Here is a 15,960-nt window from a genome sequence, read left to right on the forward strand (position 1 = left end):
GTAATTTCACAACTCTTAGATCTCAGAGAGGGAGGAACTCCACTAGCGATCTCAGTTAATAGACCCGAGTTTCTGACTCAGACGGCAGTGGGGCCTGAGGAGACGACCCGCGACAAGCTGGGGAGGCCAGCTGGGTACATACGTTCCATATACCGGGATCCTTGAAGCCAGCGGTCCCCAACTTTTTTGACACCAGGGAGCAGTTTCGTGGAAGACAGTTTTCTCCAAAGACCAAGGCAGTAAGGGGTAGAGGGTGGTTTCAGGCTGACTCAAGCACATTTATTGTGTGTTTTATTTCTATTAATATTATTATTACATCAGCTACACCTCAGATCATTGGATCCCGGAGGTTGGGGACCCCTGCCTGAAGGGGCCAAATTCAGTGCCTCCCAGCAGTCTGCTGTAGGGTCACAGCATAGTGAGTGCCTTCCAGTCTGCTCTTGGCATGTACCCATTCTAGTTTGGGAATCCCGAGTTCAGGGTGCAGATTTTATCTTCAACCTTCGTCTGCTAACAAGTTTCTGCAGGGTCCTCCTTTATTATTTTTTTTATATTTATTTCTTTATTTGGCTGTGCTGGGTTTTAGTCGTGGCATGCAGTCTCTTAGTTGCTGCTTGTGGAATCTAGTTCCCTAACCAGGGATCAAACCCGGGCCCCCTGAATTGGGAGCACAGAGTCTGAGCCACTGGACCACCAGGGAAGTCCCCAGGGTCCCCCTTTAAACAAACAATCAAATAGAAGAAACTGTTCCAGTGTGGGGGCCACACAATCTCTAAAAAGCCTCCATACCGGGTTTAGAGAGCAAACCTCTGCCTGTTGGGTGCCATTCAGGAAAAACAGCAGCCCCCAGTCATCGAGCTCAGGGTTTTCTCCCCAGGACCTGCCCTGCACGAGGGTTTAGGAAGGCAGAGCTTCTCAGCCCCGGCTGCCCATTAGGGCCACCCAGACCTACTGCGTCAGACTAACGGGCGGGTGGGCGGGTGAGAGCTGCTTCTGTTGGTTTCTTTCAGCAATTCTTTAGGTGACTGTAGCCACTGTATCAAGCATCGGCTCCCACACAGCAGCACTGAGACTCAGAAGCAGCTTGTAGGATGACACCCTCCCCCCCAAACAGCACATCCCCGATGGGATGAATGGCAGCCAGGCTCCGAAGCTTGCTGAGCTGAGCAGCAGCGGGGAGCAGGGTACCGTGTTGACAACCAGCTCCAGGTTGTCACAGCAACTCGCCCAGCACAGCTCCTTCCTCCCCTTAGTGGCTTCCAGAGCCTGGAGGCGCCACTGTTCTCTCTGATGATCTTCCTGTCCTTGGTAACCTGGACTGCTGCACTCTTCTTCTTTTTCTCCCAATTACTCCATCTCCTTATTGATGCATTTCCTGGTGCGCAATCAGACTTCACCTGCATGGAACTCCTCACCCAACTCAACGCCCCACAGATACACCCAAAAATAGGAGACAGCGAAAGGGCCTTGAATGCCAGAACAGCTGTTACGAGAGCTGGGCACTAAGTCTGCAAGGAAGACACCAAGGCCTTTGTTCTTGTCTTAGGTCTTGTCTGTCTGTTTTGCACCTTTAAAACAAAGTTAAGACTTCTAAGGCCTGCTGGAAATTAGAAGTAGGAAGAGCGATTATTCTCAGCACTGAAAGATCAAGAAGTGACTATAGATCCCTGAATAGCAAAGAAAGGGGCAGAAAAGTACGGCAAATGGACGTAAGGACTCAGAATGCAGGACAGTGTGCGCGCACCTGGTAGGTCCTAAAGCCATTGTGCCTTTAGAACAGTTATGACCCAGACCACCAGGGAAATGTCCAGTTATATTCAGTTTAAGGAGGCAGAGTAATGCGTGTTGTGTTTTTTAATTTCAAGCATCCCAAATGATGAAGGGTTTCAGTGATTTCAATTGGTTAAAGGTTTTTAACCCTTTAAGTGCTTTAAAGGGTAAACTCTTAGCTGTCTGGAACTTTTTTATGAGTACTCTAGGTAATTAAGATCCACCCTATTTGTTGTTTTTGTTCATTTATGCCCCATTCCTAAAACATTAAAAATAAAAGATAAAAGATGTAAGGCATTTGGGTGTTTATATATACTTTCTAGTACCTGGGTCTGGTTCTTAGCAATTCTTGCTGCTCAGTCCCACAAAATTTCTGCCCACGCGGTACGTATGAGGCTTGTCATATTCCTTTACTCATTCATCTGACTGTGAAAGGGTCACAGTTGCCTCCCTCCCCTCGACTAGCAGCCCTACATCACTTCACCTTAGGTGGCTAGAACATAAACCATTCCATGCCACCCGCTCCCTCATTCTGTGCTCCATAAACAGAATGCTTGGCGTGTAGTGGGCACATAATAAGCATCTGTTGGATTAATGAATGAGCAAAGGAGCCAGTCATCACAGAATTATCTACAGAGTCAACTGTTTGCATGAAGCTATATATTTGATAAAGAGCCTAGCCCATTATGAGAGCAGCATCCGAAGGACACCAGTAGATCCTGCCACCGAGAAGAAGATAAATGTCTGATACACTGCTGTGTGAAAAAACTAGGGTACATAAGTATACAGGTTGTGATCAGAAGTTGTTTTATTATTATTATTTATTTATTTATTTGGCTGTGCTGGATCTTAATTCCAGCACATAGCATCTTTAGTTGCGGCATGTGGGATCTAGTTCCTTGACCAGGGATCGAACCTGGGCCCCCTACATTTGGAACACAGAGTTTTAGCCACTGGACCACCAGAGAAGTCCCTGTGGTCATAAGTATTAAAAAAAAAAAAAAAAAGGTCATGGGAAAAATAATTAGGAGAACATCAGCTAATGTATAACATGATTATCCATTTACTCATTCACTTAATTCAACACTTTATGTATGACACTCATCTAAGCCTTGCAGTTAAGCAAACTCACAACTATATCACCAGTGATAAATTACCTGCAACTTACAATTGAAAAGTTAAGAATTGCAGGGACTTCCCTGGCAGTCCAGTGGTTAGAACTCCAAGCTTCCACTGCTGGAGGCCTAGGTTCAACCTCTGGTCTGGGAACTAAGATCCCACAAGGCCCAAGGTACAGCCAAAAATGCAAGAATTGCAGCAGCTATAAACCATGACTAACTCAAGAACACTAATTATGCAATGACAGACTGGGTAAAGCATCCTTCCAAACAAAAGGAGGGACCCCAGCTCTCTACTCATGCACTACAGGAGGAAGGTTGCCAAGCCCGTCAGCCAGGTTTCATGATGTGATGTGAGGAACACTGGCTGTGAGTCTGCAGTAAAACAAGGCAACGAATTAATTTTAGTTTAGGACTACCCAGTGTTGTTGACCCTGTTCGCTAAACAACCCTTGGCTGTGCATCCTCAGTTCACGGCCATCAAGAGATCCCCTGTAGTTCAGTCGTAACCCTGGGACCATACCTTGAATCGTGGCTTCAGAAGATATTTTTCCAGCATACCTAAATGGATTTACTAGCTTGGGCAGTGCCCAGACCTCAAGTGTGTGAAGAGTACCCACCTACTAACTGCTGTGCAGCTGTGTATGCCAACAGCAACCCCGTCTGTAGCCAGGGACCATTTGTATTTATCCTCTTAATAATGTGACTGACAGTACTCTGCTAGTAATGGAATTATAATAGATCATCAAGGTATAAAATGGCATTTCTGGGCACAGTTGGGCACTCTCAGCCCCTTATATCATCTAAGAAAAATGCAAGAGAAAGTTCCTAGCAATATTTAATAAGCGGTAAAGGAAATGTGGTCATAGGACCCAGTTTGTATTGCCTCAATATAAAATTAATATCTCCCATGTTAAATTTGTATTTACAAAGAGGCTTCTTTTGATAATTAGGGGTGCTGTTGCTGTCTTTGCAGACATCCTTAGTTTGCATGTTTTCGTTCCTCTCTGGGCTGGGTGTTATGCCAGATCAACTTCCAGAACAAACCCGGGAGGGCACCAGGCACGAGTAACCCTCTATTGCTCTTTCTCCCCATCCAGGTTACCCCCTCGCTTTATTTTATCGGCGTTACCTTTTCTACAAGGACAGCTACCTCATCCACCTTTTCCACACCTTTACGGGCCTCTCAATCGCTTATTATAATTTTGGTGAGTGAACCTAGTTAGCACCACAATTACAGGGAGCCTGAGAAGGAACAGACCCAGACAAAACGTCCTGGAGGGAATCTAATGGAGAGGGAAGTTGTGATGCTCTGGGAGCAAAGAGAGGGTTTTATGGGCAGGAACACAGCTTAGCTTCTCCCTTCATGTACATTTCTCTCCCAGATAAAAGCATTTTGAGAATGGTTACCCTTACCAGAGGGACTTCCCTGGTGGCTCAGCGGTAAAGAACCCACCTGCCATTGCAGGGGACAAGGGTTCCATCCCTGGGTCAGGAAGATCCCCTGGAGAAGGAAATGGCAACCCACTCCAGTATTCTTGCCTGGGAAGTCCCATGGACAGAGCCTGGCGGGCTACACTCCATAGGGTTAGTCGCAAGAGTCGGACACGACTTAGTGACGAAAACAACAAAGCAGCCCTTACGAGTCGCCATCCACAGAGAGGCACCAGTTGTCTCTGCTGGAGCTAGAACTGGCCAACAGACCCAAGCAGTTCCGCCAGGAGCATCCCTTAGGCCCAACATCCAGAAATACAAGCGCTCCCTGGCAGTCCTGTATTTTTATACAGTTAATTTCCTTCTCTTCCTCCAAATCAGGAGACTCCTTAAAAAGAAGAAAGATCCAAATACCAAAGTTTTTTTTTTTTTTCTGTATATATTCTTGTGTTCAGAAGTGTCAGGAAGGGTGGAAATGCAAGGGGGGTTGGGGGAAAACAGGCAACAGTGTGCTTTCTGCTCCACACCCAGGAACCCAGCTCTACCATTCCCTGCTCTGCATCGTGCTGCAGTTCCTCATCCTCCGGCTGATGGGCCGAACCATCACCGCCGTGCTCACCACCTTCTGCGTCCAGATGGTAAACGTGTCTCTCCCAGGGCAGCTCAGCTCACAGCCGGCTGGGCTGGGGGCGGGGGAAGGACAGGGGCTGGGGTGGAGAAGAAGCCGTGGACCAGGAGATCCACAGCGACCCTCAGCAGCGAGGCTCTGGGTCAGTGTCCAGAGGCCCTGGGAGCGTCCCTTGCAGGCCAGCCCTCTTGACCCCGCCGTCAGGGCTCTTGAGCCTGTCGGGATTAGCGCAGCCATCTGTCCACGAGGGGAGTCCCTCAAAGTCAAAGCGGGAGACCCACTTGGAATGAGCTGCAGAATGTGAGCATCTACATTGTCAGTTTGGGGAAGTGCCCGGTGGTCCCGTGGTTGGGGCTCTGAGTTCTCACTGCTGAGGGCCCTGGGGCCAGGGTTCAATCCCTGGTCAGGGAGCTGGGATCCCACAGGCCATGCGGTGAGGCAGAAAAAAAAAAAAAATTAAAAAAAAATTTTTTTAATCCTTTAAATACTCAGTTTAGCCCTCACTTTGCTGAGAAACCTTGAGGACATCCCTTCCCCTTTACAGGTTCAGTTTCTAGAGCAAGAGAAAGGAAAAGTGAAAGAATACCTTGGATTTCAGAGCAGTGGGAGATGCACTGTAGTGATGGCGGAATAAATAAATACTTGCCCCTCTCCTAGGGCTACCTTCTGGCCGGATATTACAACACAGCCACCGGCACCTACGACATCAAGTGGACAATGCCACACTGTGTCCTGACCTTGAAGCTGATCGGTGAGTGGCAGGTCCCCTCTGGCACCCACGCCCCTCCCATCCTCCCACCCACCCTCAGTCCACTGGCCAATCCTGTGCCCCCTCCCTCTGCTCCACCCACACCTTCTCTCTCTGCTCAGGTCTGGCCATCGACTACTATGATGGAGGGAAGGATCAGGTAAGTACCCTGCCTCGGCAGAGAGGTGAAGGAGTTTAACCCAAAGGGAGGAGGATGGCTGTTATCATCAGGGGCGGGGCCTCCCCTCCCGCCCTCGGGCCGGGTGGTGTGATCACCATTTCTGACTGCCTGAGTCCAGCTCTTGCTCACAGCCCAGAGATCCGGCCAGGGAGGCCCTCAGAAGGGGGCAGCAGCCGGCCATGGCTGAACTTACCCCCCACACACCTACTTCCCCCTGAAGCACCAACTCCTCTCCATATTGTCATCCCCTCAAAGAGGTTCTGTTTGAAGAACCCAGTTCAGTGGGGCCCCAGGGCGGGGAGCCCTCACACTGGCTCTGAACACACTGAACTCTTCGTTCTCTTCTCGGCGCAGAAATCCCTGACCTCCGAGCAGCAGATATACGCTATACGGGGTGTCCCCTCCCTGCTGGAAATCTCCGGCTTCTCCTACTTCTATGGAGCCTTCCTGGTGGGGCCCCAGTTCTCCATGAACCACTACATGAAGCTGGCGCGGGGAGAGCTGACTGATGTCCCAGGGAAGATACCAAACAGGTAATCGCCCCCTTCATCAAGACCTCCGTCCAGGCCTCTCACCCAACAAAGCCGCTTCTGAAGTGACCTCCCAAAGGCCGGCCGCATTCTCTGCCGTGAGTCAGGCTCTCGCCCTGTGACCGGCGGCACTCCGTGCCTACTCACTGCAGGGAGTGGGCACTTGTCAGCTTGGGTCACTTCCCACCATCCCTCCGGACCCTGTGGTACAAACGTCAAAATACACTTTTATGCCATAGGATTTTGCCTGAAGCAGTCATGTCCCTGCCTTTAAAACCCACCTTCCCAGTTTAAAAAATGTTGATAAATACATCAAAATCTATGTATTTCACAGTCCCGTGGACTGTAGCTGGCCAGACTCCTCAGTCCATGGGATTCTCCAGGCAGGAACACTGGAGTGGGTTGTATTTCCTTCTCCAGGGGATCTTCCCCACCCAGAGATTGAACCTGGGTCTCCCACGTTTCAGGCAGATTCTTTACCATCTGAGCCACCAGGAATCAGGAAACTGATCAAGTTACCAGGCAGATCCCTTTGCTGAGAACTTTGGCCAGCCTGTCTGAGCATTGATCCAGCCAGGAGAGAAGGGAGCAGATCCAAAGCTGGGCTCTGCATCGGGCTTTCAGTCCCCACATAGCCCAAGCACACCGGGGAGACCCAGAGGTCCGCTGGACCTGAGGGGAAGCACCCAGACTCAGGGTTTGCATGCTCCATCCTCCTGCCCAGCTGAGGCAGTGCTCGCCCTCTAGAAGGCCAGAGGGAGGGGCCTCTGCCATCACCCGCCGTGACCCTGCTTGTCCCTTTCCAGCACCATACCTGCTCTGCGGCGCCTGGCCCTGGGCCTGGTCTACCTAGTGGGCTACACCCTACTCAGCCCCCACATCACCGAAGACTATCTCCTCAGCGACGACTACGAAGTGAGTGCTTTGTCAGCAGCAGCGGCACAACAGCACCAGAGATATTCAGTGGCCAGGCCAGGACCCCCGTAGATAGCTGAGAGGTGGGAGCACCACCCACAGTTGCCTGTTGGTTTTGCTGTAGACCTGAGAGTTGGCGTCCATCAGCCAGCACTGCACAGCCTTGCGGGCACAGGGCCATGCCAGGTGCGTATTAGCACCTCGACCTCCCCCTGCAGCTCAGCTTGGGCTCATTTAACAGCCAGGCGACCCGGCCAAGCCCCTCCAGCCCTGGGCAGACGGGCATTAGGAGCTCAGGACCCGGGGAGAGATGCTGGCTCGGCTCCATCTCCTTAAAGCCCCCAGCGCCTGTGGCCCAAGTGCCCCCACTCTAGGAAAGGAGGTGAGGCCCCGCTATCTCGGGGCGTCTCCGAGGGGTTCCCCTTGGCCTATTGCAGAGTAGTCAGCCGCACATGTGAGGGAGAGCAAGGCAGGGCTCCTGGCCTGGCGGCGTTCCTAACCCACCCACGTTTTCTTCTCTCAAGAACGGCAGCTTCTGGTTCCGCTGCATGTACATGCTGATCTGGGGCAAGTTTGTGCTGTACAAATATGTCACCTGTTGGCTGGTCACGGTGAGGAGAGAGGGGTGGGGTCACAGGGGACCACCTGCCAGGGGTGAGGGGTAGAGGGGGTGAGGTCACAGGGGATGAACGTGTTGGGGGATAGAGGGGCGGGATCACAGACCACCTGCCAGGAGTGGGAGCCAGGTGGCGGTGCGACACCCATGGCCTGGCTCCCTCAGGAAGGCGTGTGCATTCTGACGGGGCTGGGCTTCAATGGCTTGGACGAGTATGGGACAGCCAAGTGGGATGCCTGCGCCAACATGAAGATGTGGCTCTTTGAAACCACCCCCCGCTTCACGGGCACCATTGCTTCTTTCAACATCAACACCAACACCTGGGTGGCTCGGTAAGCACCCGGGGCAGGGATGCATCATCACTTCTTCACCTTTCCCCACTTCAGACGGACCCCTCCAGGCACTCTGACACCCCCAGCCATGCCCACTCTTGTCCCCAACTCAACGCCCCCAAAACCATTCCTGTTATGTTTCAAAAACAGAAACAAGGTAGTTAGCGGCCTGGGTACAGGGCTGGCCCACCCCACTCTCCGCTGCAGCCTCGCCACCAGGCAGGCCATCCGTCATCATCCATTGTACCAAGCAGGGCCCCCAGCTGAGCCTTCGTTCAATTTGTTCTCTGTCTAAACTGTGACTCATCAGCTTGGCTGCCTTTCATTCTAAAGTGACCGGAGCACACTGCCTTCCTGCCCCACTGGGGGCGCCAGGAGGCAGGATGGATCTGAGGCTCATCCTCTCTCACCCTTCTCTCCAGCTACTTCTTCAAACGACTCAAGTTCCTCGGAAATAAAGTTCTATCCCAGGGCCTCTCGTTGCTATTCTTGGCGCTCTGGCATGGCCTCCACTCAGGGTACCTGGTCTGCTTCCAGATGGAGTTCCTCATTGTTATTGTGGAGAGACAGGTGAGCCTTCAGGATGGCGGGCAGAGGGGGCCTGAGCAGAGGAGCAAGGTTGAGTGAGCCCGTTCCTTCCTCCCCAGGCTGCCAGCTTGATTCAAGACAGCCCAGTCCTGAGCAGGTTGGCCTCCATCACCGTCCTGCAGCCCCTCTACTATCTGGCGCAGCAGACCATCCACTGGCTCTTCACGGGTTACTCAATGACCGCTTTCTGCCTCTTCACGTGGGACAAGTGGATGAAGGTAGCCAGGGGCCTACCCGCCAGGAGGGGAAGGGACTGCTGAGAGGTCAGACAGGCGGCGGGGATGGGGACAGTTCCAGGCTGTCATCTACCGCGGAGGCTGCGTGTCCCCACAGGTGTACAAGTCCATCTATTTCCTTGGCCACGTCTTCTTCTTGAGTCTACTATTCATATTGCCTTACGTCCGTAAAGTGATGGTGCCAAGGAAAGAGAAGTTAAAGAAAATGGAGTAATTCCTGGTAAGTACACCTCCCTACAACTGAGCGTCAACTATCAGGTCACAGAAGACAGCCACAGACTGGGGTAGGGCGGGGGACGGGTAGTCCTGGGAAGATGGGGTGAACCTCACAGGGCCTGGCTCCCAGAAACACAGTATGGGGCACTGACTGCTCTGAGAGGTGCCCGGAGGGAGCTGGAAGGGCTGGGGCCCGGCGACCGGGAAGTGATGCCAACGCTTCCCGCTTTCTCCCCACAGGTGGCCCACCGCAGGACTGGCACACCAACAACCCGCCTCCCTTCGCAGCAGTCCTCCGCCCTGGAGCACAGAGAACCAGAAGCCCGGGTGTGGGAAGACGGGGCTCCCCAGCTGTGCCTCTGCCGCCGGCCACGTCTCCATTTGGGGCCAAAGGGGAAACTCTCGTGGGAGGAGCAGAGGGGCCCACGTCCCTCCTCTGGGCTCCCCCATGCACGTTGCCTTATCTCTTCCCCCTCTAGCCAGGAACTTGTGTTTTTCTTCTGCCAATTTACTATGATTGTATCCAAGCCGCTGCCTCCGCGCCCCCATGGGGGGAAGGGAGGGGCAAGGCCCCGCCTGCTCCACTTTTCTACCTTGGACTGACTGTACCACATAAAATCACTTCAGTTTGTTTGTTTTTTCACGGCTGGCGCCCCGGCTACTTTCTTTCAAACGCCCTCCAGGCGTGCCATGGCTGAAACAATCAGGGCTCCCTCGTTTAGGGCACCAGACTGCAAACACCGTAACCTCAAGGGTCTTCCTGAGGTCTGAGGGATTACACCAGGTCACAGCATTGCTGCCGAGTTTAGGAACTCTCAGAGGACAACCAGGTTTACAAGAACAACGTTTATAAAATAAACAGCAGGCTACAGCCTGGACTTCCGCAGACCCCGGTCTGGGTGCAGGGAGGGGGTCTTCCAGCAGTCGACTGAGGACGGGCGGGAAGCAATGTTCGCAGTGTCTGTTGGGACCAGGCTCTGCTGTCAGATGACCCCCCACGCTTCTTCAAAGGCAGTGGTGACTTTTGCACAGGTGAGGGCGGCAGAGAGCGGGTAGTTGCTGATGGACACCATCTTCTCTGTGTACTCCACGTCCACCTGAGGAAACAGCATCCGTCAGCGGCTCGGTCGCTCCGTCACAGGTTCAGCCCTTCTTTAGGGCAGAAAAACTGCCATCTCATAGCGCTGTTTACCACCAGTGTGGGCAAAGGATGGAGAAGGACTAGTTCCATGATGCACACCCCAGCGTTCCTCACAGGATGCGCCGGGGGCAGGAGGTGCAACCCCCTCAGCTTTTTCCTTACCCTCTACCTCCCAACTCCTAAGGATCATCAAAGATGCTGAGTGCTCTCGGGATTTTGTGCTAAGCTTCAGCTCCGTGAAGAATCTGAGAGTTGAGCCCAGCCTTACCTTGCCATGGGCAAAGGCCCCCACCACAAAGACAATGGGGTCACTGCTGGGCGCCAGCTCTCGCACATCACTGACGACCGGGACAGAAAAAGAAGTGCCAATTTTCATACACCCAACTGGGAAGTGGTCTGACACTGGATTCTTAATCACCTAAAGAAAATAAATAAATAAAAATCAGCCCCAGAAACATTCCCAGAACACCACCTCCAACCAGTAGGTAACAATACCTCACCTTCAAGAGCTTCTGGGGGCCATCAGCCGCTCGAACGCTGAGTTTGTGTAAAAGCTGAACTAGGACAGAAAAACAGAGTTCAGAGCTAGGTGGAGACGCAGCTTCTCATGCCAGAAAACCCTTAGGTGAGCTGGGTTCCACGTGTTCCGTGCATCCACACAAATGAGATGTTCTCAACAAGTAGCTGCCAAGCACGAGGCTGGTTGTGCAGTGACAGGCCCCCCTCCCTTCTCTGCAGCCGGGAACCCACGCACATGGGAAGAAAGTGCAGACCCCTGGTTCTGGAGTCACTCACATGACCCCTCCCCCACCTAAAAAACTCCACACTTTATTCCCCTTCCTCTTCCTCCCTCCATCAATTCTGCCAAGTTTCTCTCTCACCCATGAGGCCACAAAAGCGGTCAAAGGTTCTGGGAATTCGAGTCTGGGGGTTCACTTCAATCAGCACATTCTTCTGCGTGTGGATGTAAACCTGGAGCAAGCCCGCCCGGTTCAGGGGACTGTCCATCAGCATCAGTAAACTCTGAGGGAGGTGGGATGGAGACCAGGGCACAGTCAGGACAGAAAAGAAGCCCTACAGCTGCCTTACCTTCTGTCCAGAGGCCCCAGGGCCTGAGCTCCGCCCCCTGGAGTTACCTGGTGAGCTATGTCCGGCCTCACTTCCCCAGGGTCCCGGCCATTCTTCAACAACATGGACTTGTGCTTGTCACAGTTGAGCAGCTCATATGTCTTCCCCACCTGAGAACAGGGAACAAGAGCTGCATAAGCTGCTTTTCCCTGGAATGCCGGTTCTCAAAGAGGGGTCCCCAAACCAGCAGCATCTGAAAACTTGCTCAACAGTCAGATTCTCAGGCCCACCCCAGATCTATACATAAGACACTTGGGGTGGGGCGCCCAAATCCTGCAGGGGATCCTCTTGCCCACATCTTCCCCACGCCTACTCCCATCACTGATCTTGGAGGGAAGAGGGAGGAAGAGGGCAGCCTATGATTCCACACACTCTAAACTGGATCTAATTTTAAAACCTATGGGTATCAAGCAAAGCCAGTGAGGGGTTCTGGAACCAGGCAAAAGTTAGGTTAGTGAGCAAAAGCATTACATGCACACTGGGCAAAACATACATGGTCACTACCCTCAGTCTGCTTAAAACAAGCATGCACAATGTGAAGAGCTGTAAATCTGAACAGGAAGAAGTGTGAAAACTCGAATGAGGCCAGAGGTAGTGTAACCAAGGAACATTCTCAGAAGTAAAAGAAAAGGGGGTGGTTCCAGGTTTAAGCTGTGTGAGCAACAGCTAAAAGAAACAATTACAAATTGGAGCCCTCAGGAGCATTAGGGTGGTCAGTAAAAAGTTTTAAGTACAAATATAGTTTTGAAAGGCTAAGTTTTTATGTATCAATACAACATTTGTATGTCTGGCAACATTTTGAGCTATGACTCCAAAAGGTTTAGGGGAAGAGGCATATAGATTTTGAAATTAACTGAGTAAGTGACATAAAAATGTCACAGAGAACAAAAACAAAGGGCCAAGAGTTAGGTCCACGGAACACTCTTCTATGCATGTGCGTGCTCAGTTGTGTCCAACTCTGTGACCCCATGGACTGTAACCACCAGGCTCCTCTGTCCGTGGGGCTTCCTAGGCAAGTATATTGGTGTGGGTTGCCATTTCCTATTCCAAGGACAGAAAAGAACCTCTTGAATAGATGAATCTAGTTTTGACTCATTAGTAAGTTATAACCAAGGTTTTGTTCTTTTAATGGAATAGAACAGAAGACATCAGAGTAATTCAAATGCAGTCATGGTAGATAAAGGACTGAAACTTTCTCCTTCATATAGCTGAGTGTGCACACTGGCTCACCATGTAATTTTTTTCTTTTTATTGTGGGCTGTGGTTAATCTTGTAAACCACTAATTAGAATAATCAAAGAATGAATACCATGTGTATTCTGTAGTAGGTACTGGAGATATAAGAATTTTAAAAACCTTATTCTCTGTCCTTATTATAGCCTTGTAGTGGAAAAGACAACCAACCACATGAATATTTAATTCAAATTGTGATAAACATGAAGGAAAACTAAATGGTTCACTAAAGGATTATGAGGACCTGATTTATACCAGGAAGGGAATCATTTCTATGAGAGAGTAACACTTAATAATTGAAGAATGAGTAACGTAATAGACTCAATAATTGTCCCATGAATAAACATTAAGTAGGAATAATGAGGCAAAGAGCTGAGTAAAGGGTGCTTGCAGTTACACAACATTATCTGCAATGGCCTTACGGTCTAAGAGAACTTAGTGTTTTCAAAGAGCTTAGAGGAGGCCAGTGAGGCTGGAGGACAAAGAACAAATGGAGAGGGGACTTCCCTGGTGGCCCAGTGACTAAGACTCTACACTCCCAATGCAGGGGGCCCAGATTAGATCCCTGCTGGGGGAACCAGATCCGGCATGCCACAGTGAAGATCTCATGTGTCACAACTATGACCAAGCACGGCCAAATAAATATTCTTTAAAAAAAAGAAGAAACAGAGCAGGCTGATGAGGCTGGCAGAAGCACGAGGGACCAGCACAGGGGAGACAAAAGCTAACGGTACAGAAGACTTCCACCTTCGGCTTCAACTTCCGCAATGGGTTTTATCACCCTTGGAGTATCATTAATGACAACTGGCCTAATTTACTCTGGAGTATGTTCTAGAAACTTTAAGTTACCTACAACCTTTTCAGCTTCTTAATAAGTAACCTGAATCAGTAACAACTAATTCCAAGTGACAAAAGATTATTCTAAATCCTTTACACACATTAACTCCTTTAATCCTCCCAACAATCCAGTAAAATAGGTACAAATACCATCATCCCCACAGAACATACCAGGAAACGAAGTGGTTAAGTGAATCTGAGAACTAACAGGCTGGAGGGATGAATATGTGAACCTATAATTAGGTTAGAAATATCAATTATAGAAGAAAATGAAACCTGATTAGCTGGTCATTTAAAAAGTTTTCTAAACTGCAACCTTAATAAAGTGCCATGGTGGCTGAGGAAAGAAAGGTGGAAAAGAACTGCACCTAGATTACTATGGAAATGTACTACTTTTAAAGCACTTTCATTACAACCCCCCTGCAAACTATTAACTGAGTTCTACAAACTGACTACAAACTTTTCTCAAGAATCAGACGCTTAAAATAAGTGTAAGACCCTGGGTTAAAATTAAAGTCTGACTTCCCAACTTGTGCTATTTCTTCTGGCTCTACTCAATGAACAAGTTTAGCTCTAAAGGGCAAGAGAAACAATGTCAAAAGGAATGAGAACACTGCATAAAGATTTAAGACAGGGAACTGCCGGATTTATTTGGGAGAAGAGCCAAATGATAGGTAAAAATAAAGACGTATTGATAACCTGATCCACACAGTGTTTTGAAATGTATAGTAGTAATAAAGGAGAATCAAAACACTAAGTCCTTACAAATAAAAGGGTGGGCCGACTGAGCTAAAGGGCCTCTTGATGAAAGTGAAAGAGGAGAGTGAAAAAGTTGGCTTAAAGCTCAACATTCAGAAAACTAAGATCATGGCATCTGGTCCCATCACTTCATGGCAAATAGATGGAGAAACAGTGGAAACAGCAGCTGACTTTATTTTTCTGGGATCCAAAATCACTACAGATGGTGATTGCAGCCATGAAATTAAAAGACGCTTACTCCTTGGAAAGAAAGTTACGACCAACCTAGATAGCATATTGAAAAGCAGAGACATTACTTTGTCAACAAAGGTCCGTCCAGTCAAGGCTATGGTTTTTCCAGTACTCATGTATGGATGTGAGAGGTGGACTATAAAGAAAGCTGAGCACCAAAGAATCGATGCTTTTGAACTGTGGTGTTGGAGAAGACTCTTGAGAGTTCCTTGGACTGCTAGGAAATCCAACCAATCCATCCTAAAGGAGATCAGTCCTGGGTGTTCATTGGAAAGACTGCTGTTGAAGCTGAAACTCCGGACTGCTAGGAAATCCAACCAATCCATCCTAAAGGAGATCAGTCCTGGGTGTTCATTGGAAAGACTGCTGTTGAAGCTGAAACTCCAATACTTTGGCCACCTGATGCGAAGAGCTGACTCACTGGAAAAGACCCTGATGCTGGGAAAGATTGAGGGCAGAAGGGGACGACAGAAGTGAGATGTTGGATGGCATCACCGACACAATGGACATGGGTTTGGGTGGACTCCATGAGTTGGTGATGGACAGGGAAGCTGGCGTGCTGCGGTTCATGGGGTCGCAAAGAGTCGGACACGACTGAGCCACTTAACTGACTGAGCTACAGTAATTACCTTTCCCCTTTGCCCAGTAAATTTGTCTTAGGATGAACCGAGGAACGACGCGAGGGACGTAACCTTTCCTCTAAGACGACTTTTGGGGTTAGGGTTATCACAGAATCCTGGTAAATCAATCGGAAGCAAGGATGTGAGCGGCACAGAGATTCAAGAGCAAAGAAAACGAGTACTGCCAACCCAGGATGTTAAACGAAGAGGCAGTCGATTAGGCCACTCCTTCTCCAAAAGCATGTTTCACCCGTCTCTGCTTTCTCCATCCATCACCCCCTGAGCCCACCACCCTCACCACACCGGATCCCATCCTATCGATCCACTAGCTCTCCATCTCCTAGTCCGAGTGTACCTTGACTGTCTCCAGACTGGCTCCTTCCAGCACCACAATGAGCCTACGGCCTCCGATCTTGCTTCCCGCCCCAAGTCGGGGCCGCTTAGGTGCCACAGCATCCCAGTCCTCTTCCTGCTCCGCAGCCCGGCGCTCACGAGGTTGGAATGCACCACTGGGCGCAGCCATCTTGCATCCGGATCGGAAATTGTGTAACGTCCTTAAACCGGCCTCAAGCTCGCCCCAATCGCCAGCTTCCTTCCGTCTGCCATTTCGAAAGTGGGCGCTCAGAAATGGCGACGACTCCGGGTCTAGCGCTTGCGAAGCCTCTCTGGGAGGGCAGTGTTCCAGAAAGGGGCTAGACTT

At 50.3% G+C, this 15,960-nt stretch overlaps 2 protein-coding genes across 3 annotated transcripts in view; one reads left to right on the plus strand and one right to left on the minus strand.

The window, feature by feature from the left end:
- LPCAT3 (lysophosphatidylcholine acyltransferase 3) overlaps positions 1-9,955 on the plus strand; it is a 36,031-nt gene extending 26,076 nt beyond the window's left edge. The window contains exons 2-13 of the mRNA XM_061418065.1: positions 3,989-4,096; positions 4,854-4,960; positions 5,608-5,701; positions 5,821-5,858; positions 6,234-6,412; positions 7,216-7,324; positions 7,849-7,935; positions 8,106-8,272; positions 8,695-8,842; positions 8,920-9,078; positions 9,194-9,316; positions 9,553-9,955. Of these exons, the coding sequence (XP_061274049.1) occupies positions 3,989-4,096; positions 4,854-4,960; positions 5,608-5,701; positions 5,821-5,858; positions 6,234-6,412; positions 7,216-7,324; positions 7,849-7,935; positions 8,106-8,272; positions 8,695-8,842; positions 8,920-9,078; positions 9,194-9,310 (1,313 nt within the window). The 3' untranslated portion in view covers positions 9,311-9,316; positions 9,553-9,955. The remainder of the gene's footprint in view (positions 1-3,988; positions 4,097-4,853; positions 4,961-5,607; positions 5,702-5,820; positions 5,859-6,233; positions 6,413-7,215; positions 7,325-7,848; positions 7,936-8,105; positions 8,273-8,694; positions 8,843-8,919; positions 9,079-9,193; positions 9,317-9,552) is intronic.
- Positions 9,956-10,143: 188 nt separating this feature from the next.
- On the minus strand, positions 10,144-15,943 carry EMG1 (EMG1 N1-specific pseudouridine methyltransferase). Of its 2 annotated transcripts, XM_061418060.1 has the most exons (6): positions 15,616-15,943; positions 11,590-11,691; positions 11,335-11,476; positions 10,954-11,012; positions 10,722-10,871; positions 10,144-10,409 (listed from the first exon to the last, which is right to left on the minus strand). In XM_061418060.1, the coding sequence occupies exons 1-6, from the start codon at positions 15,781-15,783 to the stop codon at positions 10,296-10,298; spliced, it is 735 nt and encodes a 244-aa protein (XP_061274044.1). In that variant the 5' UTR covers positions 15,784-15,943; the 3' UTR covers positions 10,144-10,295. The 2 variants fall into 2 exon arrangements, with proteins under 2 accessions (XP_061274044.1, XP_061274043.1); XM_061418059.1 differs by lacking the exon at positions 10,144-10,409 and having other exon boundaries at positions 10,416-10,871.
- Between the last annotated feature and the right edge of the window lie 17 nt (positions 15,944-15,960).

The sequence above is a fragment of the Bos javanicus genome, chromosome 5 (genome assembly GCF_032452875.1).
Source record: "Bos javanicus breed banteng chromosome 5, ARS-OSU_banteng_1.0, whole genome shotgun sequence".
In the NCBI taxonomy this organism is placed as follows: Eukaryota; Metazoa; Chordata; class Mammalia; order Artiodactyla; family Bovidae; genus Bos; species Bos javanicus.

Coding starts and splice junctions, on each gene's coding strand:
- EMG1 (XM_061418059.1), bottom strand. CDS start 15,783: ATGGCTGCGCCCAGTGGTGCATTCCAACCTCGTGAGCGCCGGGCTGCG. Junction 11,692..15,615: donor CCAGTCTGGAGACAGTCAAG/GTACACTCGGAC, acceptor CCCTGTTCTCAG/GTGGGGAAGACATATGAGCT. Junction 11,013..11,334: donor CCGCTTTTGTGGCCTCATGG/GTGAGAGAGAAA, acceptor TTTCTGTCCTAG/TTCAGCTTTTACACAAACTC.